General features: G+C 33.2%; 3 protein-coding genes and 1 pseudogene across 3 annotated transcripts; 3 read left to right on the forward strand and 1 right to left on the reverse strand.

Annotated features, from left to right (window-relative positions):
• The first annotated feature begins 204 nt into the window (after nt 1–204).
• On the forward strand, nt 205–1128 carry LOC103488985 (uncharacterized). Its single transcript, XM_008447959.3, has one exon. It carries the CDS (start codon nt 440–442, stop codon nt 944–946), a length of 507 nt encoding a protein of 168 aa, XP_008446181.1. The 5' UTR covers nt 205–439; the 3' UTR covers nt 947–1128.
• A 3576-nt stretch (nt 1129–4704) lies between these two features.
• Nucleotides 4705–16450, forward strand: LOC103488983 (alpha-glucan water dikinase, chloroplastic). Its single transcript, XM_008447957.3, has 34 exons — nt 4705–5031; nt 5415–5715; nt 6225–6266; nt 6366–6475; nt 6604–6682; nt 6804–6895; nt 6996–7149; nt 7528–7749; nt 7910–8248; nt 8323–8433; nt 8532–8627; nt 8753–8893; nt 8998–9086; nt 10159–10293; nt 10513–10675; nt 10782–10871; nt 10955–11140; nt 11349–11411; nt 11485–11547; nt 11818–11877; nt 11980–12132; nt 12257–12340; nt 12545–12721; nt 12806–12912; nt 13062–13275; nt 13356–13459; nt 13655–13790; nt 13887–14012; nt 14312–14422; nt 14773–14871; nt 15107–15280; nt 15379–15471; nt 15686–15801; nt 16081–16450. The coding sequence occupies exons 2-34, from the start codon at nt 5434–5436 to the stop codon at nt 16283–16285; spliced, it is 4416 nt and encodes a 1471-aa protein (XP_008446179.2). The 5' UTR covers nt 4705–5031; nt 5415–5433; the 3' UTR covers nt 16286–16450.
• LOC127151515 (U6atac minor spliceosomal RNA) lies at nt 11595–11709 on the forward strand (annotated as a pseudogene).
• A 312-nt stretch (nt 16451–16762) lies between the features above and the next one.
• On the reverse strand, nt 16763–18177 carry LOC103488984 (uncharacterized). Its single transcript, XM_051091209.1, has 2 exons — nt 17717–18177; nt 16763–17612 (listed from the first exon to the last, which is right to left on the reverse strand). Exons 1-2 carry the CDS (start codon nt 17923–17925, stop codon nt 17195–17197), a joined length of 627 nt encoding a protein of 208 aa, XP_050947166.1. The 5' UTR covers nt 17926–18177; the 3' UTR covers nt 16763–17194.
• Between the last annotated feature and the right edge of the window lie 6173 nt (nt 18178–24350).

The raw sequence follows: 24350 nt of genomic DNA on the forward strand, positions 1-24350 counted from the left end.
AAATATTTTTATTCATTTTTATTATATTTAAAAATAATAATTCTTTTGCTAATATAAACTCAATTCAATTGTACAAAGGACAAGTATTCAAATCATCTACTAAAAAGTTTTTCTAAAAATATATCGAGATAATTAAAAGGAAAATAGTTTTTCAAAAGTTTATAAAGCAATAGGTTAATTAAAACCTAAAAAAAATATTCAAATTCAATAGACTCACTAAAATAAAGGAAAGCCTTACAAAACAACCCGTTCTTATTGGGCAGTTACGGAATACCGTTACGGCCGTGTCATTGAAATATCATATAAAAACCAACCCACCGACAAATTCACAAAACCATCCCTTTTACCTGTTCATCATTCTTCATTTGCCCTAATTTTAACCGACCTTGAGAAAGAAGCCTAACAAAAAAGAACAAAGATATTAATTAAATTACAAAATATGGCTAAAAAGCAATCGGTTTCTTTCTCACCGGTCTTTCTCGTCGTCGCCACAGCCGTCGTTGTCTTATTCGCCGGCCAAGCTCAGGGAGTCGACATCTGCGCACAAGCCGAATACGTACCTCTCTGCCGATCCGTGGTGAAAGGCGCTTCCGATCCCACGGTCGCGATTAAAACCGCCATTCAACATCTCTCGTTCGAAACAAAACGCGCTAAAACAGCGAGTTCGATACTCGGCAATAAGCAGGCTATAGACGCTTGCACACAGAACTACGATTCCGCCCTTGACAACCTGCAGAAAAGTTTGGAGTATTTGCAGATTAAGGACCTGCCAAGTCTTCGAGTGATGCTTTCCGGAGCTCTATCTTTCTACGTTTCCTGCACCGATGCGGTGGCGGAAGTCAGCACTTTCGGCGTAGTGAAAATGGCTAAAAATGTTGAGAAAACCGACACTGCGCTGCAACATTTGGCTGGGAATTGCTTGCATATCGCCTCTTTGTTGAAGTAATCTTTGAAATTAGGGCGTGCCTAGGAACATGGAAAAAAGGGTCGAAAAGGAGGTTTGGCCGAGCCGATGTGTCGTTTTGATTCTTGCAACGATTCGGTTTGTCGTTTTATAATAAATCCAAAAAGAATATACCGAAATTAAATTACGCGATTATATATTCAAATATATTTTTTTATTCTCTACGACCGCGAGGGCGTCCGGTTCGGTTTTTCCTCTTCTTCTTTTTTTTTTTTTTTTTGGGGGGGGGGGGGGGGGGGTGAGAAATATATTGTATTTTTCCCCCTCATCGACCCGTAGTCATTGAAATGAATGAATGAAATTTTTTGTCGATCAATCAAAACTTAAAAAATGTTATTTATTTATTTTCTAATATGACAAAAACACTAACAACAAACTTAGTTTGAGAAAAAAATAATTTAATAATTAATTTTTAAAAAAATTATGACTTGAAAAAATATTCTAATATCCATGTCCGTGGATATTTTTACCTTTTTCTGTAGAAAAATAAATGAAGACAATTTGATGGTTCTAAATCTCAAATTTGATTCCTTCATCTATTTTTAGCCTATAGACATCCCAATCCAATGGCCATCATCTCTTTACTTATTTTCTGTTGGTGGGTAATTGTGGTGCAGTGGCAATGTTTTAAGAATTGGATCCAATTTTCTTTTTTTATTGTGTTATACTTAAAATACTTTACTCTTACCTAATTGCTATATTTGTTCTAAACTTAATAAACACATGATATATACTAAAGTAATAATTCTAATCAAGCTACGTAATACCCTAATTGGTAAAAGATTAGAGTGATTTGACTGCTGCTCATAAAAATGACTTTATTTTTTCTTTCAAAAACATCTTTTCTTAGTTCACAATATTGATTAATTTTCCCTTCTCAACCTTGAAAGCCAAATGCAATTGCTCGACTCTTAAGAACATCTTGGTTAATATTCCTAACGGTTCATTACATACCTAAGTGAATCACAAAAGATTTAAAAAGGTTGCCACTTTTAATTCTTTGAGGTAGGTTTGTAAGGATTAGATACACGTGAAATTGGGCCATTGAGTGACAGCAGAAGCATCCTAGTGTGCCTGAAAAAAGGTTTGGTCCTAACTCCTAAGCCTTTTTCTTACCTAAAGTTGTGGGCTTGGATTGCAGTTTTTAGCCACTCCTTTCGCTTTCCTTCATATTCGTCTTTTTACCAAAAATTGAGCTTTGGTCTTGGATCCTATTTTCCACGCTTTCATCGTTCCGTCGTCTTTTCCCACACAATTCCCTCCAATTCATTGGTTGCCATTTTGTTGTGAAATGTCTTTCCTCACTTACCTCTCTCGTTCTCAATTGCATATTTTAAACCTAATTTCCACAAATTTCCTTGCAACATCAAATCATCTTTTAACTTAATTTACAAAATTGGCTTTTGAAAACTTCATCCTTTCCTAACCATTTTTTAAAAATTATTCACATTTTTTTTTAATTTAAATGGTTGAATTCTTAGCTAAATTCCAAAACAACAAATAAAATTATAAAATTATTTTAAATAATAAAACTTCTAAAAATACAGTAAAATATTACAATTATCTGTGATAAATTGTGATAAATTACTATTTGTATCTGTCATGATACATATATGAACATATAATAGTTCATAGATAAGTTGTGATATTTTGCTACATTTTATCTATGGTTTTGTTTGTTTGAAAATTAACTATTTTTATAACTAGGGGTGAGCATGATAAACGAAAAAACGAGTCAACCGACCAAACCGAAGTTGGTCGATCGAAGAACAAGAAGGGTCTGGTTTCAAAAGTTTCAAATTGAGAATTTTCAAAAAATATTTTTTTAAGTGTTAAATTAACCTGATCCGACAACCGACTGACCCTTACTCGTCAATGTCAAGGTCAGTTTGACCCTTTACTAAGTCGACTATGGTTGGTTTGAGGTCGATTGACACTTTACCAAGTTAACTATTGTTGATTCGAGATCGATTTTATATATAAAATTTTTTTGACTCCGACTGACCGATGATCACCTCTATTTAGAACTACTATGTTTAGTTTTAAAATTTTTTATTGATGAAAAGTAAATAACAAAAGAATAAATTTAAAAATAAAAACAATATATAGCTTAATTTTCAAAAACAAAAACCCAAAACCAAATAGCTATTAAACATCCTCTAAATTTAAATTTCGTGGTTTTAAAAGTTACACTTTATTCTTAATTGTTTGATAAATTTCTTGAAAATAATCTTTAGTATTTTATCAAATTATAGAGAGAGAATTCTAATTAAAAATCATTGGAATTATCTTCTAAACTTTTAGAATATAAGGACAAAATTTGCAATCAAACCGGTCATTTAGAAAAATAAAAATCTTGCTATAACGAATGAACACAAATGTCTGCCTAATTTTGTTATCTTTTGTTCTATAACACATTTTTTAATCAATGTTTTTAAAAAATGAGGTCATAATTTGGAAAAAGAAAGCTAAAACTGTTTTTTTTTTTTTTTTTTAAATTTAGAACTCGTAAAAATAAAATAGAAGAGAAACAAATGTAATTAAAAAAAACCATAACCAAGATTGTTATTAAATTAAATATTTTAATATAAATTATGTAAAAAACATAGAAAAATTACATAGATGACAAAAATATATATATATAAACAGTCTATAACATTTTTTTTTTCATATTACAAGTATGACAAATAATTAGATATATCAAAGGGTTATATGTTTTTAAATTTGTTAATTTTGCAAATTAAAAAATATAGTGACATGTATCTTATTATCATAATTTTTTTTGTTATTTTTGCAAACGTCCAAAAAAATACATGTTAGAAATGATTATAGGATTATTGTAAAAATTATGAGTAAAGGAACCAATCATCCGTAATAAATTGAGTTTGACTTAGTAGATTACATGGACGACCCTTGATTTTAAAAAAGTTTGTTTTTTTAAACAACCAACCAAAGACTTCGTTGCTCCCAACGAGCGTTATCAACATCCACACATCTGAATAGCCATGGAGGCACCACAGCATTCCAACTGAAAGAGGATTTATCTATCTCATGAGCCACACCATTACATGGACGAACAACATAAGTTTAAATCAACCATGTCCTAGCAACAAAGCAAAGCAAAAATCTTCGCATAAATAACTTTTACAAGGGAAGGAAGGACAACTGATGGAAAGGAGAACAAGAATAACCCATTTGCATCTGATTCCATTTGATACACACCCAGACCAAATTTCTCATCAATCTAAATACTTATTTTTAAAAGTCGAAGTTTCCATCAATCTGTTATCCTTTACTTGAAAAAAATAATTACGAAATTTTTCTTAATGAAATTAAAACTTTTAAAAACCCAATCGTTGTAATAAAAAGAAATCAAAACTTCAAAATCATAAATTCAAATTAAAAACAAATAAATAAATGAAAGCTTAAATTACATTGAATACTTTTTATTTGATTAATGTCATGTCACCATACCGCTTTCTGAACGATCCCAATTCATTGCATGAGAAGGATTTGTCCGCTATTGCCCGATGTGGCTGCAATAACTTTTTTAACTAACCAAAAGCACAATTTATATTATTATTTAAAAATAAAAGTTAAGAAAATGACAAAAATGTCATAGTCGCAAAGGGAAAAGAATCACAAATTAACAAGAAAATATCTTCCAAAACTAGGGGCATTTATGTATATGTACTTCTAAATATCAACTTCCAAGTTCCATTAATAATGAAATCAAAAGTAAAATAGAATAAATAAATAAATATCTAACTCCCCGGCGGCCAAATCACGGACCCTCCGCCCTCTTCCCAGTCCGGCTCATCGTAATCTCACTCCCAAACAGCACGTGAAAAAGATCCAATTGCGTCGCTCTTGACTTACGTGGCCCTCTCTAGTCCTTCCACGTATTTAATTTAGTGATAAAACGCCGCGCAATTACGTTACTTCTCCGACTTTCAACGATCCAGTTTTGAATCCCGCGCAGGACTGGAGCTTAGTTCATAGCTCACTGCTTCCCCACAATCCGATTGATTAATCTCCATATTTTCTTAGCTTGATCTTGACTTCAGGTTTGGTTTCTCCAAATTCAATCTAATTTCATGCATCACTGATTCCAGGATATTTTTTTTTCTTGAACTTCGTTCATTATAGTATGGAAATCTCTCTGATGTTGCAGTTTAATTTCAACAAGAAATGTTTAATTTCTGCATTTTTTTTTTTATACTTTGTATTGGATTGAGTGGTCTATAAGGCGTAAACACGTTGAATGAAGTGTAGTTACTTGTGAAACCACGAGGATGGATTTCGATTCGAAAAAACGATGTTCTATTTAATTCATGTGACCTTTAGCTTTGGAGTTTGGTTTTGAAGTTTTGAATCTTTATTTCTGCTTTTTTTTTTGTTTTGGTTGTTTTGTTATTTACGGAAGTTATTGATTCTACGATTTCTTCAGAGGAAGTGCATCAGCGAATATGAGTAATTCTATTAGTCAGAATATACTTCACCAGAGATTGCTTCGTCCTTCAGTTTTTGATAGCCAAAGTAAATTCAATGCTTCCGGGACCCATAAGAGTACTTTGTTTCAAGCTGCATTAGCCAATCAAGTTCCAGGACAGCATTGGAAATCTCCTATATCAACAAAGTTCTTAGGGAAAGGTCTAAGCGTTAAAAAACCAAGGATGGCCACCGGAACAGGTCGCCACAGCTTTCCTGTTAACACACGTGCTGTATTAGCCACGGATCCTGCTTCCGAGGTACTTTTTGGCTGCTAGGATCAGCTGGTCATGTTATTGAGATTTGAAGATCGTTTGCAGTTTTCTGCTTCGAATAAAATTTTGATACTATCTTTTTGGTTAAAAGCATTGAATCTGCAACGCTATGAAGTTGATTTAAAAGACATTTCTTCCAATCCCTCTTCATGCATCAATTTAAAATATGAAGTCATTAGTTCTCGGGTGTTCAACAATGACATGTCAAGTCTTGAAATAGAGATATTCTAATTAAGCTCCCGAAAGAGAAAAAGAAACTGGACAGTAGCATCAACGAATTTGATAACTATTATTAGGAACGGAATCAAGCTGTTGAATCATGAAGCACTTTGGCAATTTGTTCTGCATTTAGCATTCTACATTGCAGTAGAATATGTACACAACTATCCCCATTGTTCTTGGCGTGTTTTTTTTTGGGGGTAAAAGATGGACATCCTCCTCCTTTTGTTCCTAGGATTCTATGAAAAATCTGTTGACCAAGTTTTTGTTTTCAGCTAGCTGCGAAGTTCAAACTGGATGAGAATATTGAACTGCAGGTACTTTGAAACTTACCATTTAGACATTTAATCCACTACCTATTTTTTATCTTACAAAGTAGACATTTACACCAAATTAATCTTTACTAAATTGAACAGGTTGATGTTAGTGCCCCTACTTCAGGTTCCATTAGACATGTAAATATCCTGGTCACAAACATTAGTGGCTCGCTTCTTCTTCATTGGGGTGCAATACGTGATAGAAAAGAGTAAGCTAAGTTGCGGACATAATGATCCTTTCTGCTTTATCATTCTTCATCATCACTTACTATTCTATAGCACATTTTTTATCTTATGCCTTTTTAATCCTTATTAGTGTAATTTTCAATGTTTCCAGTACATGGGCGCTTCCATCACGTTGCCCAGATGGAACTCAAGTATATAAGAACAGAGCTCTTAGAACTCCCTTTCTGAAAGTAAGTTTTGAGCCAGCAGTTCAACCTGCAAAGTTTGAAAGAGTATCAATAGATCCTAGAACTTATTCTATCAGATAATTGAATGTCTTGTATTCTTTTCCTCTCACCTTTCTTTTGGTAGTCTGGTTCCAATTCTACCCTAACAATTGAGGTTGATGACCCTGCAATAGAAGCAATAGAGTTTCTTTTACTTGATGAAGCTCGTAATAAGTGGTATGCCTTCTTAGTGATTTTGTTTCTAAAAGATAATTGAAACAAGAGAACACTAATTCACAGGTGTGGTTTTTATGCTTCCTAAATTTTTGATTCCCAGGTATAAGAACAATGGCAAAAACTTTCACGTTAAGTTACCTGTGAAAGAAAAGTTCATTTCGGATGTTTCAGTTCCTGAAGAACTAGTACAAATTCAAGCATATTTGAGATGGGAAAGAAAGGGAAAGCAGATGTATACTCCACAACAGGAGCAGGCAAGGATGAATTCTCTTCAATTTTTCAATATACTTCTTTTCCTTTTAATGGGTTGCATCAGGACTTTCTAAATTCCTTTTTCTAGTTTGCTCTATTTTTTCCACTTTTAAATAGTGTATGTATATTATAACTTATCTTTTAACGTTAAGGTAGAATTAGAAAGGATTGCAGGGAAGTTAACTTTATTTGTAGGTCGTGTTGAGCTATACTGCTATTTCCTTTTATTTTCTTGGGAATAATCTTACCAAAATTAGGTAATTCATCTATAAAGGCTCCGCTAAAACCATCTGCTTTGAGATATCTTTCTGCTAACCATTGAAAAGAGGTTGCTAGACGATGTTGATTGGCTATTTTAATAAAATTTTATTTTATTGTAGGAGGAGTATGAAGCAGCTCGAGCTGAGTTATTGCAGGAATTAACCAGGGGTGCTACCCTACAAGATCTCAGAGCTAGACTGACCAAAGGAAACGATGGGAGTGAAACAATGGAGCTATCCACTCCTAAAGACAAGACGATTCCTGATGAACTTGTTCAAATTCAAGCTTATATACGTTGGGAGAAAGCAGGGAAACCCAATTTTTCTCCTGAGCAGCAACTTGTAATTTCAAATACCCTTTCAGCATCAGTACATATAAGCTGTTTGTGTGTGGGATTTTTTATTCTCTCCATCCTGCTATATACCAGTAACCTTCTATACATCCACTGATATGCTATTTCATTACTTAATTTAATTGTTTATTCCCTTCAATTCTTTATAGAGGGAATTTGAAGAAGCAAAGAAAGAGTTGCTGTCGGAACTAAATAAAGGTGCAAGTATTGATGAGATTCGGAAGAAAATTACCAAAGGAGAAATTAAAACTAAAGTAGCAAAGCAGTTGCAGGATAAAAAGTACTTTAGGGTAGATAAAATTCAGCGCAAGACGAGGGACTTGGTGCAACTTGTAAATCAATATAAATCTCAACCTATAGAGGAAACATATACAGCCAAACCAAAAGCCTTGACAGAATTTGAGAAATTTGCAAAGATAAAGGAGGAACAGGATGGTGATGATGTAATAAACAAAATCATCTACAAGCTTGGTGATAAGGATCTTCTGGTAGGAAAATGATATTATTTTAGCTCCTATTTCACAAGGCTACTTTATTTTTTCTAATCCATTTTTTTTGCCAGGTACTTGTTACAAAAAATTCTAGCAAGACGAAGGTTTATTTGGCTACAGATTTACAGCAACCTGTTACTCTTCACTGGGGTTTGTCTAGAACAAATGCTGGCGAGTGGATGGTTATATTCTAAAACTTTTGTTTTCTTAAGACAAGGTGTACATACTCAAATGCTTCTTTTCCACAGAGGGAATTTATGTAATCTCTTGTCCTTTTCAGACACCACCTCCTGATGTACTTCCACCAGGTTCAGTTTCATTGAGCCAGGCAGCTGAAACACAATTCATATTCAATGATGATGGTTCCACCCTAAAGGTAAAGATAAGAATGGGTGCCCTTTTTAGTATTCTCTTGAATTTATGAGTTTTGACTCCTATAGCTCAAACTGAAAATGCATGCTTAGTGGCTTAAGCGTAATCTTGCTATAACCCATGTTATAGGTCCAATATCTAGAAATCTTAATCAAAGAGGACGGTTTTGTGGGAATGCCATTTGTTCTTCAGTCTTCTGGAAATTGGATCAAGAACAAAGGCTCAAATTTTTATGTTGCCTTTGCCATCCAACCAAAGAAAGTGCGAAAGGTGATATTTCTTCTTCATTATACTGTGGTTTATGTCTAGTCCTATGCCAGACATTTTTCTCTCAATTTTCCACATTGATGACTGAGAAAGGCTCCTTATTAAAGGTTACTGAGGGTGGCAAAGGTACTGCGAAGTCATTGTTGGATAATATTGCAGAACTGGAGAGTGAAGCAGAAAAGTCCTTTATGCATCGGTCAGTAACCTCGAATGACCCTCGTCTGACTGAGCTGTCTTTATCTAATTATGAAATATCTCCTTGTACACTTTTTTGGTGTAAAAAATGGAGCCTGCAGTTATGTTTTACTTTAGTGTAATACATGAGAGTTGCTACTAGCTCCTTTTGGTAGTTTGACGATAGCTTCTGGTGCTCCATGCTAGCAATAAAATATGGAGAGAGAAATCAGCTTGATTCTATGTATTATGCGTTGAGAGCCAGTCGGCTCCCCTTCTTCTTCTTTTCCCCCCTTTGTGTCCCGTCACTATAAGTTACAATCAATGCCAGGAGAACTGCAAAAGCTTTCTTAATGAAAATTACTTTTTGTGGGGATAGGCAATGGAGTTGGAAAATCCTTGCCATGAGACTAGGATGAATCTCCTGGACAGGTGTTTTTGTGTCTCAAGCATTGACGATTACAAAAGCTCTAAAGTAAGGCACCCTGAGTGATCTTGTAATGGCTAATTTCGTGTCTAAAGCATTGTCAATTATAAAAGCTTGAAAGTAAGGTAGCCTGTGTAATATAGTATGACGAATCTGACATATATTCTTATAACTTTAGCCCTAATAATATACCACTTTTCTTTGTTTCTTCTGGCCGAATCATGTAATTTTCACAAAAAGCAGAAGTCTCATATGGCGTATGAATTGTCTGTTCATCAATGTTTTCAATGTACCCACATTTTTTGCTTTTTATTTCTTAAAACATAAATACAATAAACTTTTTGCCATTCCCTCAATATTTTAGAAGCTAATAGGAAACAAATTTTATAAACTTTAGGGCTTTTGCACGTGTTTCTTCATATTCTGCCAATCAATGGTTCCATCATATACTTTCTTTCACAATTCTTGTTCCTGGATGATCCATAAGCAATGATTGGCCTAAGTTCACTTTATCCTTTTGAACAAACTTTGTTTGTGAGGCAAACTTCAGTGTGATGAAGAATGGGCAAAGTTTTCGAGGGCTTCCCTCTCCCTTGTCTATATTGCTCGTGAAATACTATATTTTAAAATTTTCTTACAGTGTGGTCTCTCTTATTCTTTTGATCAGATTTAACATTGCAGCTGACTTGGTGGATCAAGCTAAAGATGCTGGTGAATTGGGACTTGCAGGGATCTTGGTGTGGATGAGATTTATGGCAACAAGGCAGCTTATATGGAATAAAAACTATAATGTGAAACCACGGTAAATCGCTAATGTGCTCTTCCTTGGCTTTAGGATATTTTACTGATTCCTTGGCTTTATTGAGCCAGTAGTGACTTGCATGCAATCCACATTTTACTGTCGTTAGCTATTATCCCATGTTTTGTTCCCAAGCAGAACAAGGGTTTCTCTGTGTGGGTCTGCTCTTTCAGTCCTTTGAATCATATGTTTGATTTTATTTTTTTTCTCCCCCTGTTGCAGTGAAATCAGTAAAGCACAAGACAGACTCACAGATTTGTTAGAGAATATCTATGCAAGCCATCCACAATATAGGGAGCTTTTACGGATGATTATGTCTACTGTTGGACGGGGTGGTGAAGGAGATGTTGGACAGAGAATTCGGGATGAAATTTTAGTCATTCAGGTGGTAGAATTAGATTATTATCATTTCTTGCAGTGCTTTATTTTTTTGGTTTCCTTTATCATTAACTGACTGTTGTAATTTTTAACTACGTATTTGTTGGTATTAGAGAAACAATGATTGCAAAGGAGGAATGATGGAAGAATGGCATCAGAAGTTGCACAATAATACTAGCCCTGACGATGTAGTTATCTGTCAGGTAAGAGTTCTATGAGTTATCCTGGCCTTCTCTAGTGCTGTGCTGCATATCATTCAGAACTTACCTCATATATCTTATTGCAGGCATTAATTGATTACATTAATAGTGACTTTGATATTGGCGTTTACTGGAAAACTTTGAATGAGAATGGAATCACAAAAGAACGACTTTTAAGCTATGATCGTGCAATCCATTCTGAGCCAAATTTTAGGGGAGACCAGAAGAATGGTCTTTTGCGGGATTTAGGAAACTACATGAGAACGCTGAAGGTTTGTTTCTAACCATCACAACCCTAAGCTTTGCATTTTTTTCAATGGTAATACGAAAACTTCATGCTTATAGAATTGATGTGATATTCTGTCCTCGTATGTACTCTAGCACTGTAAAGACTCACTCTGCCTGTCTCTTCTTTTAATCAGTGCTAACCTATAATGTTGTGATTATGATATTTCTGTTTTTAATTTGGTTAAAATGCAGGCAGTTCATTCAGGTGCAGATCTAGAATCTGCAGTTCAAAACTGCTTGGGTTATCGATCTGAGGTAGAATTGGTTAAAATTTTTATTTATAGTCTTCTTTATGTTCAACTATTACAAGGAACTTTAATATTTTTAGGGTCAAGGCTTCATGGTTGGGGTGCAGATAAATCCTATTTCTGGTTTGCCGTCTGAATTACCGGTAATGCTTTTAACTTCTATTTCAATTTACTCTTATATATCAGATTAGTGTTTGATTTAAGGAAAGATGGTTGATGTCTCCCCTAGACAGGGTTGGGAACAACCTTTTTGCTTCGGTTAAGGCTACCCACCTCTCACAGAGGGATCACAATAATATAATTATAATATTAGCGTTAGCCCAATATGAGATGTTAATGTTATCTACTTTGTCTTAATTTTTACTTGTTAAATTGCATAACTAGTATTTGATTTGGTGATGTCTTTGAAACAGGGTTTGCTGCAATTTGTTTTAGAAAATATTGAAATCAAGAATGTTGAACCACTTCTTGAGGTATCATGAATTCCTTCCTTGAGCACATTCTTTGCATCACCATCAATTTTATGACCGCCTTTTATTTTTCAAAATGTGCTTTGACTAATTTTTTAAATGCAGGGCTTGCTTGAAGCTCGGCAAGAGCTACGTCCTCTGCTTCTTAAACCTCGAGACCGTCTGAGGGATCTCTTATTTTTGGATATTGCCCTTGATTCTGCTGTTAGGACTGCTGTTGAGAGGGGATACGAGGAACTAAATACTGCAGGACCGGAGGTATTGCTTCTTTATGAGCTAGCACGTGAACTTAAAACAGTAGAAGTGTTAATTGTCCTGCATTTGATCATATTTTCTTGCAGTCCAAATATATTGTTGATAATTTAATCTATTTATTTTGCAGAAAATTATGTACTTCATCACTCTCGTTCTGGAAAATCTTGCACTATCATCTGATGATAACGAGGATCTCATCTACTGCTTGAAGGTAATATTATTAAGAACTGTGAACTAAAACCAAGAAGTTGAATTCTTGAACGAACTATAATCCCCCTTGCTTGCTACATTATAGTCTTATAGATTTGGTTCTAGTAGTTCAGCCTTTTGATTGAAGGTTGATAATGAGAACATCGGTTTCCACACCAAAGATGTAGAGAACTCTAGTTGTAATATTTGTTTTGTTTTTTTGAAGGGATGGGATCTTGCATTAAACCTCACAAGAAGTAAAAATGATCATTGGGCATTATATGCGAAGTCTGTGCTTGATAGAACCCGTCTTGCACTTGCTAACAAGGGAGAAGCATACCACCGGATCCTGCAGCCATCTGCTGAGTACTTGGGGTCACTACTTGGAGTTGACCAATGGGCCGTATGTCCTGACATGTTGCAATTGTAATGTGCTGTTTTATGTTGCGAGAATTTTAGAATTTTTCCTCATAGTTTGATTTTGCAGGTTGACATATTTACTGAAGAAATCATCCGTTCAGGATCAGCTTCCTCTTTATCCTCACTTCTAAATAGACTTGATCCTGTTTTGCGGACAACTGCTAACCTTGGGAGGTTGAGTTGCACACTATTTCCTGTTTGAACTTTCTAGAGAAAAAGGGTTAATTTAGTGCACTAACAGTAGTTAAATACAGCTAAATGAAGGGGAAATTAGATAAATCCAGAAACAGCCTTCTAATACAATTTTGCCTGCTTTGTAACAGCTGGCAGATCATTAGCCCAGTTGAAGCTGTTGGTTATGTAGTTGTTGTGGATGAGTTGCTTGCTGTTCAGAATAAATCATATGAGAAACCAACAATTCTAGTTGCTAACCGAGTAAAAGGTGAGGAAGAAATTCCAGATGGTACTGTTGCAGTGTTGACACCTGATATGCCAGATGTTCTATCTCATGTTTCTGTTCGAGCAAGAAATGGAAAGGTAGTTATTTGTTACATTACACGACAAGTACCTTGCCAAGATGTTTTATAATATAATGTTAATTTGCTTGTCTCTGGTAGGTTTGCTTCGCAACATGCTTTGATTCAAGTATTCTATCGGACCTTCAAGTTAAAGAAGGGAAGTTGATCCGTCTAAAGCCAACATCTGCTGATATTGTATATAGGTACTAGCATCTTCTTACATAAGCTTAAGGCGTCACATTGTCCCATTTTAGAGCAGTTAGAAATTTTGAGCTTTTATCAATTAATAACTACATATCATTATTTCTTCCATTCCCTTCCCTGTCCACTACTCAGTTCATCTTTATAAGTGTTGTGAGATAGCATAAAAATGAACCATATGTTTCACTTTAAATTAGCGAGGTAAAGGAGGATGAGGTACAGGATGCAAGCTCCACCAACGAGAATGATGCTGCTCCATCAGCGGTAACTCTTGTCAGAAAGCACTTTAGTGGTAAATATGCCATTGTATCTGAGGAGTTCACAAGTGAACTGGTTAGGCTTCGAACCTTAACTCATAAGTTTCTCTCTCTCTGTTGTTTAGGTAGGAACTCTTAATGTCAATTTTTTTCATTTATTTTTGCTTTTTAGGTTGGAGCAAAATCACGTAATATTTCTTATCTGAAAGGAAAAGTGCCGTCTTGGGTTGGGATCCCTACCTCAGTTGCCCTTCCATTTGGAGTTTTTGAGGAAGTTCTGTCTGATGAATCAAATAAGGTTTTTCTTCTAATCTCTGAATGATATTACATATAAAGATTTTGACATAAAGTTCTATCTGATGTAGTGTGCAAGATCTATTATTTGACCCTCATAAAAATGACATGTAATAGTTTATGGGTTCTCAAAGCTGCAATATTCTTGACTAATACTTCTACTTCCGCACATCCTGAATTGTCAATCAAGTGTTTAATTTTGGCTTCTACTCTTCAGTGCATACTGAGGATCTATAGTTCATCCAAAATAGATAACTGTTTAAGCTGTTTTTTTTTTCTTTTTGGTTTCTTATGACTTAAAAGGCTGTGGCGGAAAAGGTTCATGATTTGAAGATTAAGTTAGGAGCGGGGGAGTCCAGTGCTCTTAAGGAGATTCGCAAGACAGTTCTACAGCTGGCAGCACCCCCTCAATTGGTACAGTTTTCCTACTATTGGCGTAACATTTGTGATATGCATACATGTATATGGAACACAAAATATCAATCAATTTTAAAGATCAATCATAGTGTCTATCTCAACTCTGCTGCAATTTGTTTCCTTACTCCAGAAAAAGATAGTGTGTGATTTTGAACTTATAGTACAGTTGTTAGCTTATGATTTTCTCGCTTCATTTAGATTTTCATTTAATTTATAAAGTTGAATTAGAAGCTTCCTGGAACTTTATATTGGTTGGCATCAGCAAGATGAAAAGTTTAAAGATAATAGTTAGTGCAGCCCATTTCAATTTTCAAAGATAATAGTTTGTATGTGTCTTCAATTTTCAGGTGCTGGAGTTAAAATCTAAGATGAAAAGTTCGGGAATGCCCTGGCCCGGTGATGAAGGTGAAGAGCGATGGGAGCAAGCATGGATGGCTATAAAGAAGGTGAGTTACTCCATTCTGTTTGAATATGATGCGAATAATTTGTTACGGATTCAAACCCACGTGTAAAATCTAAATTTTTGAAAAGAGTATTCATCAGTAAGGGCCTCCTAATTATTGCCACATATTTTGTTAAGACATTCTCCCTTGTACACTGTCAAATTCACCTGTTCATCCTTGGTGAAACTTTCATATTTTTGTCAAAGTTCAAACTTTCATACTTATCTGTCATTTTCAGGTGTGGGCTTCAAAGTGGAATGAGAGAGCTTACTTCAGCACGAGAAAGGTGAAATTAGATCACGACTATCTCTGCATGGCTGTCCTTGTTCAGGAAATCATTAATGCTGACTATGCATTTGTTATCCATACAACCAATCCATCTTCTGGAGACTCGTCTGAGATTTATGCAGAGGTATCAATTTTCTTTAATTTATTTATTGCTTTACCATCTGTGAATCTAATTGATTTAAGAGATTTTTTTATTTTATTTTTATCTCGCTCTTGCTCTAGGTTGTGAAAGGACTCGGAGAAACTCTTGTAGGAGCATATCCCGGGCGTGCTTTGAGCTTTATATGCAAGAAAAATGATTTAGATACTCCCAAGGTAAATTTTGTCATTTTATCTCTCAAATTCATGTTGCAAAATGTGTTTGGTAGGCATTGTATATCAAACCATAATTTTTCAACTATTCATAAATAATTGTAAAGATCAGTATATTTTTGTTTTCTTTTGACAGAAATCTTTCGTTCTCCAATAATTAATCCACTTGATGTGATAAATGAAACTCAAAAACAATTTTGAATTTGACATGATTCAGGTTTTGGGTTACCCAAGCAAGCCCATCGGTCTGTTCATCAGACGATCCATTATTTTCCGATCTGATTCCAATGGCGAGGACCTTGAAGGATATGCTGGGGCAGGTCTCTACGACAGGTATTCTCAAATATATTCCATAACCTGTTAATCTTAAATCTCAGCCTATGTTAATCTCATCAAGACCAATTAAATATTGGTATCAAGCAATAGGAAACGGAAAAGGACAGAATTACTTGTCAGTTGTTGATGTTAAAATATAGCTATCTTTAGCCATTTCAATCCTGATAATGTATGTTAGGTTCAATGATTATTCGTTAATGATTTTGAAATATATTTCTTTTATTTTCCATTCCATCATGTAATTCTAGTTATTGATTGAGAACTTTTCCGACATAGTGTACCGATGGACGAAGAAGAGAAGGTTGTTCTAGATTACACAACAGATCCACTCATCGTGGACGACAACTTTAGGAAGTCGATTCTCTCTAGCATTGCTCGTGCAGGAAATGCAATTGAGGAACTTTATGGATCTCCTCAAGACATAGAAGGTGTAATTAGAGATGGGAAAGTATATGTTGTCCAAACAAGACCCCAAATGTAATCCTCTCTCACTCTCCCTCTCTCTCTCTATTTATATGACTTTTCCTATGAGGAAAATGACTTATTAAAGTCATATGCTGAAACAAAGGCAGTAAAAAAAGTAAGAGTTGTTGGTGAAAGGTGAGACATTAATAGAGAATAAAAGTGATATCTTATTGCATTACAATTGAATGATAGTTGGTCAGTTTGGTGAAGTAAATCTTTGGCTTTTCACAAACTTCCATTTCCAACACACAGCAACAAACATCCAAATTTTCATTAAAACCACAAAACTCTTAACAAACCAAATTTTCCTTTAAATAGAACTTAACAAACTGGAAAGATAGATTGGTTTTCTTTATATTATCAGTATCATTCTCAGGATGACTTCTACTTCTACCATTATCAGCAAAGATCAGGGTCCCGAAGGTCATTGTCCTCGTCCTGATCGGGGCATCCTTACATTCTCTCGGAGTATTTTCAAGAACAATGAAAGATCAGCACCAAACAAGCAACAATTTTTTCTATATTTTCGAAACGTTGCAATCTTCGTCTTTTGCTTTGTCACCATCTGCATAATAATGATTTTATCATTACTCTTATTCAAGTAGAATCAAAGATGAGAATATGGAGGCTTCTTACAATGATTTCTCACTCGACATTGCTAAAATGTAAGTTATAAACCATCATAAAATGCTGAGAATTTAACTTCAACATTCTATCTTGAGAACTCACATTTATGACGTGAAGATTTAAAAAAAGACTAAAGATTTTGGCAAAAACTTCGAAAACAGTGCTTACAATATGGCTTCTTATTTAAATTTTCCAAATCAAAAGGCATTATTTAGTTTGGTAACCCTAGAAAGGCATTACATTTTATTGAGCTATATAATACAATGCACACAGACTGCAAGCCAACTCAAGCAACTTCTTACAGGGGTTGACATCCTTCGGTAGTAAAACTCGAAACGTCGAGCCAGACTTCGTTCAAACGCCCCAACAAGCGACGTGAAGAGTTATACTGTGCAATGGTGTACTCTGAAATAGCTGCACTCTCAGGTAGGTGCTTGCTCAAGGTGCTCTTTAAAGCATCAATTTCTTGGTTGATATTATCATCTTTAGCAAATCCAGGAAACCTCCTGACTGCCAAGCAATTATTTTTCCATTTCTCAAAATGAATATTCAGTTCAGAATTCGGCAACGGCGGGTTTTCAGCATTCATAGTGGGCAGATAATACCTAACCAAATGCTCGGGTTCACGTGTTGATGTCATAATGGTGGTTGTGACAGGAGAAGTAAATAGAAAGCGATAAGAATTGCTGTTAGCACCATGCATGTATTGGTACAACCTGATCATGCAAGAAATATAAAAGAGGAGAACAGTACTTGAAGAATCATAAGGAAAAATCTCACAACATTTTCTTGGGAACCAAACAGATGATGAAAAACTTACCTATGGAAGCCTTGTTGAGTGGACTTTTCAAAGGAGGATGTTCCTTGAACAAGAGCAGACATCCATGAAATTTGTTTGTACTGTCTGATTTCAAAATCTGATTCTACATGAATCACTTTATAGTGTGGAGATTCAATCACTCTGCCTGAGCTACAACAGAAGAAGAAGCAAATTGTTAGTGCAAAATTGATCAACACTTTACCCTTCATCCTTGAAATTTTCTTCTTTTTCTTCAATGACGACTCTGCACACTATCTTTTGATTTGAGTCAAGACTTATAGTTATTCGCTTTATAGATATTGTCCATAACATATCACAATGGTTTTACTTTTAAACCCTATGATTTGATTTGAGAGTTTCCTAGAATGATATAATGTTAAATTTATCTTCATCCATTACCTTTTGTGTTTTGAGTTCATCAACCAAATTTTATATTTGTAGCGAATCAACGTTGGCAATGAAATAAAAATTGGACAGCTGTATTTAAAGGTGCACTAAGAAAGAGATTCCTGCAATGAAAAGAACCTTAGTAAGTTGGAAGTTGGGCAGCCACAAGATATTGTCACCCAATTCAAAATATAAGAAAAAAAAAAGATATGGAATGGATCACATTGGTCTCTCTTAAATCATTAACAAATGGGTGAAGATTTTGTTATTCAATATGGAAACTTAATGCTTTTAAAAGCATTTTACCTAACCACATGCTTATATTTATATATTCCATCAAAAGTTCGATGAAAATTGTGTGCTCTTCTTCAAGCCTTTCTACTCTTTTTTTTTGCCAAATCAGAGGGCGACAAAAAGGGAAGATTTATCCAATAAAAATGGTTTAACTCGGTAAAAAATTAGAAGTATAGTTGTGTCATGTCCAAAAACTTCAAAAAAGTCATGGATTTAGAGCACTATAAAAGAAGTTTAAGACTTTTATTTCAAGTTTTTTCTAGTTATAAACACTTTAACTTAGGCGTCCCAACTCAGGTTAATTTTTTTTGTATTCTTTAGTTTGAGAGTAAGATTAAAGGGTGTGAAAAGTCTAAATGGTTTGAGAGGGTATTTTTAAATTGGAGTTGATGATAAATTTTTGTGTGGGTGTGATTTTTTTCGAATGGTGGAATGTTTTCTAGTCCGAGGTTTTTCGAGTTTACAAGATATAGTTTTTTTTCAAGTTTAGTGTTTCAGTTTGTTGTTTTCTTTTAATTTTTATGTTAAATTTCTATTTATTCAAGCGATAGTAGTCAACGGTATTTTCCAACAAAAATTTCTTTGAAATACTTCGAATCTATTATTTGGCTTTTTGAATAATTGAACACGGGATTTAGAGTGGTGCAATATATAAATTCTTTAACTTTATTGGCGACTCTATTGTATTATTTGATATTTTTGTCTAAAAAATAAATTGATCTCTCCTTTTGCCTATGAACCGAGCAAATGCCCTATGTGAAAATTTGACATTAAAGCTTAAGAGTGAAAGTGGTACTACTACTATTAAGTGATAGATTGAGATAAAAAGTGTAAATCTTGAAATTTAAGAACTAGATTGAAACTAAACACAAATCTCAAAGATAAAACTGTAACATTTTTAAATCTAAAAGTCAAACAAAATATATAACATTTTATAATTTAGTGACCAAATAGAAACTAAACCTAAACTTAGAAGAAAATTCTTTTTCCTAATTTTTTTTTTAAAAAAATGAAGTTAGAAATTATTTTTGGTTTCTAAACTTTCGTAAAAGTAATAATTCAATCTCTAAAATTTATTTTGTAATTATAGATTTAAAATTATTAAGAATTCAATTTTTAAATTTTAGTAGGTAACAATTTAGTTCCTATACTTTTTATAAAATATAAAAGTTTAGTCTTTTTTAGGAAACATTTGATCAAATTTAATTTTCAACTATTATGTAATGGCTTAGTTTTTTATAATTTAAGAACATATTTGACCATTAGTCAATTTAACAATCTACATGTATAAGAAGTTTCATTCAATCTTAACAGTATTTTTTACAAGAAAAACTAAATTGTTGCAAACAGTAAAATATAATAATCTAACCTAAAATATTTACAAATAAAGCAAAGTTTAGATCAAGCTCTCAAAATGTATCAATGATTGGCTATATCTCTTATAAAAATTTATCATTAATAAATTTCGCTACCTTTGTAATGATTTAGAAACGTTATTATGAACATAATTATTAAATTTAAATATATTACTTATTATAATTAATTAAAATTAAATGGTTACAAACTAAATTCAGTGGATTACTTTTAACAAATGGTTAGACAAAAAGGGATAGACATGAAGTTAAGTTTCAGCCCGGGAGAAGATGGATACTCAAAATTGGGCCTGGCCCAGATCCAGCCCTTCGGTCACTCTTTTTAAAGAATCTGGGCCTTCGAAGTGCTCTTTTCGGCCCAATAATTCTAGCGTCAATCGATGTTTGATTGCGATTTTATGGTTTGAATTTTAAATCAACCCAAAACAAATGAAATCAAAATCAATCTTTAAATACTTTCCTAAACTTTCTTGTTGACATTTTTTTTTAAAAAAAGAAAAAAACATTTCATAAGTGGAATAAAATATATATGTCCGTGTGTATATATATAGGTACATCCCAAGCTACACTCATCTTTGTGCATTCCACCAAATTGTTCAATCATAATTTGTTTCGTTAAAAATTTTAAATCTTACATTTTATTTAAATATTTGAATTCATTTCTTCTTTGTTTGATGATAATGTGATGCATAAAGATAAGTGCATCTTAATTATGAAATACACTTAAATAAAACCTAACTTAACTAAATTCATTTAATCGGTACAACTTTTTCTAGCTATTGCGACAAAACTAATTTGCCAACAATAATTAACATCCATTCGTTCTTTCAAGATTAGAAGTTCAAATTTTCATATTTCTACATTCGTAATACTAAAAAACATCCATACTAAATTCATTAAAAATGCCAAAGTTGAACTCTTTCATAACGCATATCTTGAACATCTTTCCTTCTTCACTCGGTTCTCGATAGCATCACAAAGCAACACAATGGCGAGAATACAAAAGATGAGTTAAACAAAAGCATATGAATAACGAATATGATGATGAAGGGGAGAGAGAGAGAGAGAGAATCCATTGTTGTGTTGTTGTCTCCGTTGCAAGCAATTGCAAGAAGTTGGTAATCAAAATGTATGTTGTTGTCCCAGCATCATCATATGCAAACGAAACGACGACGTTTCTCACTTTCAAACAATATGGCCAATTAAGCATCCTAAAGGTTAGTATACATATCATTAATTATATTATTTAACAAAATTGTTTATGTTAATTAATAAATAAAGTTTAATTTTCCAATCTAAATCATGGTTTTGGGCTACAAATGAGCACTAGTCTAGTACAATTAATGGCCTTTTTGCCTTTAAAAGCTGACTCTGGCAATTGGACAAAATCATTGCTCAAAACATGATTATTTCATACTTTTATAATCTCTAGTTTTTTTTTTTCCTTTTTCCTTCTGTCAATGCGAATATTTTTGTAGTAAAAATTGTCAGAGACCCATAAAGCAAAGCAAAGCAAACCCTTCCTTTGATTGCGACACTATTATGTGAACAAATCGAGGAATCATCTTTCACGAAAGCGTGGATTAAGAGATATACTTAGTTCAATTGTCATCAAGTATGTATTGGCGGTTAAATTTTGTTTGAAATTGTCGTTAAAGCCTCCTCATGAGCGTGATCTCGGTTCGTTCTGCTTCTCTATGTTTGGTCTCACTTTTTCCGCTTATAAGCTAATAGAGGAGTATAAACGAACTATTTAGCATACACAAGAAGTATATATATGATCAGTACTCTCCTATTTGTGTGGTTACTGACTGTTTTCCTTCTAGTTTCTGAAATGAATATATATATTTATAATGTCCTTCCTACTAGCTCCTTGTGGTTATGTATGACTCAGGCGATTTCATGGTTGTTTACAGCACTCGAGGTTGCAACGTGACAAACTAACACTATTTTGTAATTAAAGTTCGCGACCTGTATATATTCATTGACTTGACCGGTTAGCCCAATCCACGAGAAACTGTCTTTTCTCTTTTTGGATGTACATTCTCCCTATGCCTCCTTCTTTACTCTTTGAGCTTGGACGATCTACTAACGAATATTCTTCGGTGGAATTAACCTTCAACAATATGTGTTAAAGACCAAAAGATTTAGTTTAAACCCCGCACCTCCTATTAACTTACTATATATTTACATATATGATTTTGTTACTCTAAATTTTTTTTCTGGTTTCAATTTATTTTGGTTCCCTCTTCTTTTTAGGTTGATCTATGTGGATTTCACTTTACTGTGTTATGCTTTCTCACTTTATAAGTAGAAGAATTTTATTTTATTTATCTAGTCTTATTGAATATGAACTTTACTGATATAGAATACACATTTTGATATTCTTATGAATTTGGAAGAGAGGAGATTGAAAATGCCCAAACGTTACCTTTTTTTCAAAGTGGGATCAGATAATTATGCAAAAGAAAGAAAGAAAAAGTGGATGAAACAAAGGAACTACTTTTTAAGAGTTTTAGAAGAAACCCTAATAAGTTTAAAGTAGAGACCTAACTGATGACTACAAAAACTAAGCCCCATATATTCTTTCATTCTTTCATATTGTTTAGGTCAAAGGAATTAAAATATTTGCTTTTGCAATAATCATGTTTGTCACTTCAAACAGAATTAAAAAAGATCCATATATATTATCTAAAGTCCCCCAACCATATTAATTGAATCCCATTGTTTCACATTCCAAGCGTACACCACTTCCACCTCGAACCCATGATTATATCAAAAGGTTCCTGTGACTATATTGATAGGTTAAAAATGCTCTTAGTCTTTAAACTTTAATTGTCAATAATTTAGTTTATGTATATTTTTAAATTTTGTAATAATTTAGTTCTTGAACTTTAATTATTAGTGATTTAATCCTATCGTGAAAAAAGCTAGTTAGTATGAATGGATGAAACTTCTTGTATGTGTAGATTGAATCAATAAGTTGTTATGTAGTGAACATTGACACTTATAATTTTGATCAAAATTTTTATGATAGCTATAGATAATTACTAAGAACTAAATTGTTATTTCCTTCAACAAAACTATGGTTATCTAACATTATTATTATTATTATTATTATTCTTTTAACTTTACTGGGTGTATGTCCATTCTATCTTTTGAACATTTTGATAAAGAAAGAAAGTATTTTTTTGGTCAAATATCTTTAATATTAGGGTTTTGGTCAAATTGTGGTCTATTTCTTTTACTTTTTATTGGACAAGGTGGACTTAAATTTGGGATTTGCATATAACACATTGGTAGAAGATCAAAAGTTTTATTGTTTTTCTTTATTCTTTTTTCCTATCCCCAAATGCCTCAAACACTTTGAAATGTGGAGACAATATGATTACATCTATGTAGTGGAATGTTTCTTCTTAAACACACAGTATAGGACAAGTAAATTATTAATGGCATGGAGGTGTTGTGCTAATTGGTTTAATTCTTTGGGTTCTAATTTCTAAAAAAAAAAAAAGAAGAGAAAAAAATTAATCATTTTGTTTGGGCTTCTGAAATTGAAACTATCATTTGTTTTTGTTTCTAATTTAGTTGCAATGGATAGCTTCCAATGAATCTTCCACTCCTCATTGTATATGTACACTTTAAATCAACTAGACCCCCTTAAATTGATAATTATTATTGCTACTTTCTATTGGTATGAATTTTGCAACACTGTTCTTTTTTTAACAAGATACAAAAAAGATAAATTAGTACATACATATGTTCGTAGCATCCGTATCATATGTACTCTTAATCGATATATTGCAATAAACACCAAAATACACGAGGAGTTGGAGATCAAAAGTGCAAAATCAATGTATACAAACGTGGGATTGACTAGAGAAAAACATTCTAATTGAGTGAAATGCAAGATGCGTCATACATCATACGTATAAAAATTGGAGGATTTTAAGTTCACCATAAGATAGTTGAATATTCGATGAGCTAAAGGTTTCTTAGTATTTTTAAACATGTGATTGTTGCATTCCAACCGAAAGGCTTCCTTAACTTTGAATTATGTTAAATCATTGATTAATTGAAAGTTTAAACATGGTAAATTTATTAATTATATCACAATTTCTTAACACTCTCTTATTCAAAAAAATTTGCAAAAAATCCAATAGATACAAATCAATATTAATTTTGAAAGAAATGGTATAAAAATGGACACATACGTTTTATCACAAGATCAATCTCCTACTGTAACACTATGTTCATTTACTAATTGGCTCAGAAACTTACGTCGATAATTAAATTAACGATGAACTTAACCATATCAACAATTGTAACCACCTTGTAGAAATTAAAAAAAGAAAAGGAAAAAAAGAAAAAAAAAAGAGTATTTTGTAGGGAAGATGTTTGATTATGAGAAGTGAGATCCTAATGATTATATAAAAAAAAAAAAAAAGCACATTGATCAAATCAAAGGAAACGAAAAAAGAAAATGATGATCAGAGAATCGAATTCCCAAAAAAAGAAATAAAAAAGATGAGTGAAAAAAAGACTGAAACAAAAATCTAAAGAAAACACAACATGAAAAA

The sequence above is a fragment of the Cucumis melo genome, chromosome 10, assembly GCF_025177605.1.
Source record: "Cucumis melo cultivar AY chromosome 10, USDA_Cmelo_AY_1.0, whole genome shotgun sequence".
In the NCBI taxonomy this organism is placed as follows: Eukaryota; Viridiplantae; Streptophyta; class Magnoliopsida; order Cucurbitales; family Cucurbitaceae; genus Cucumis; species Cucumis melo.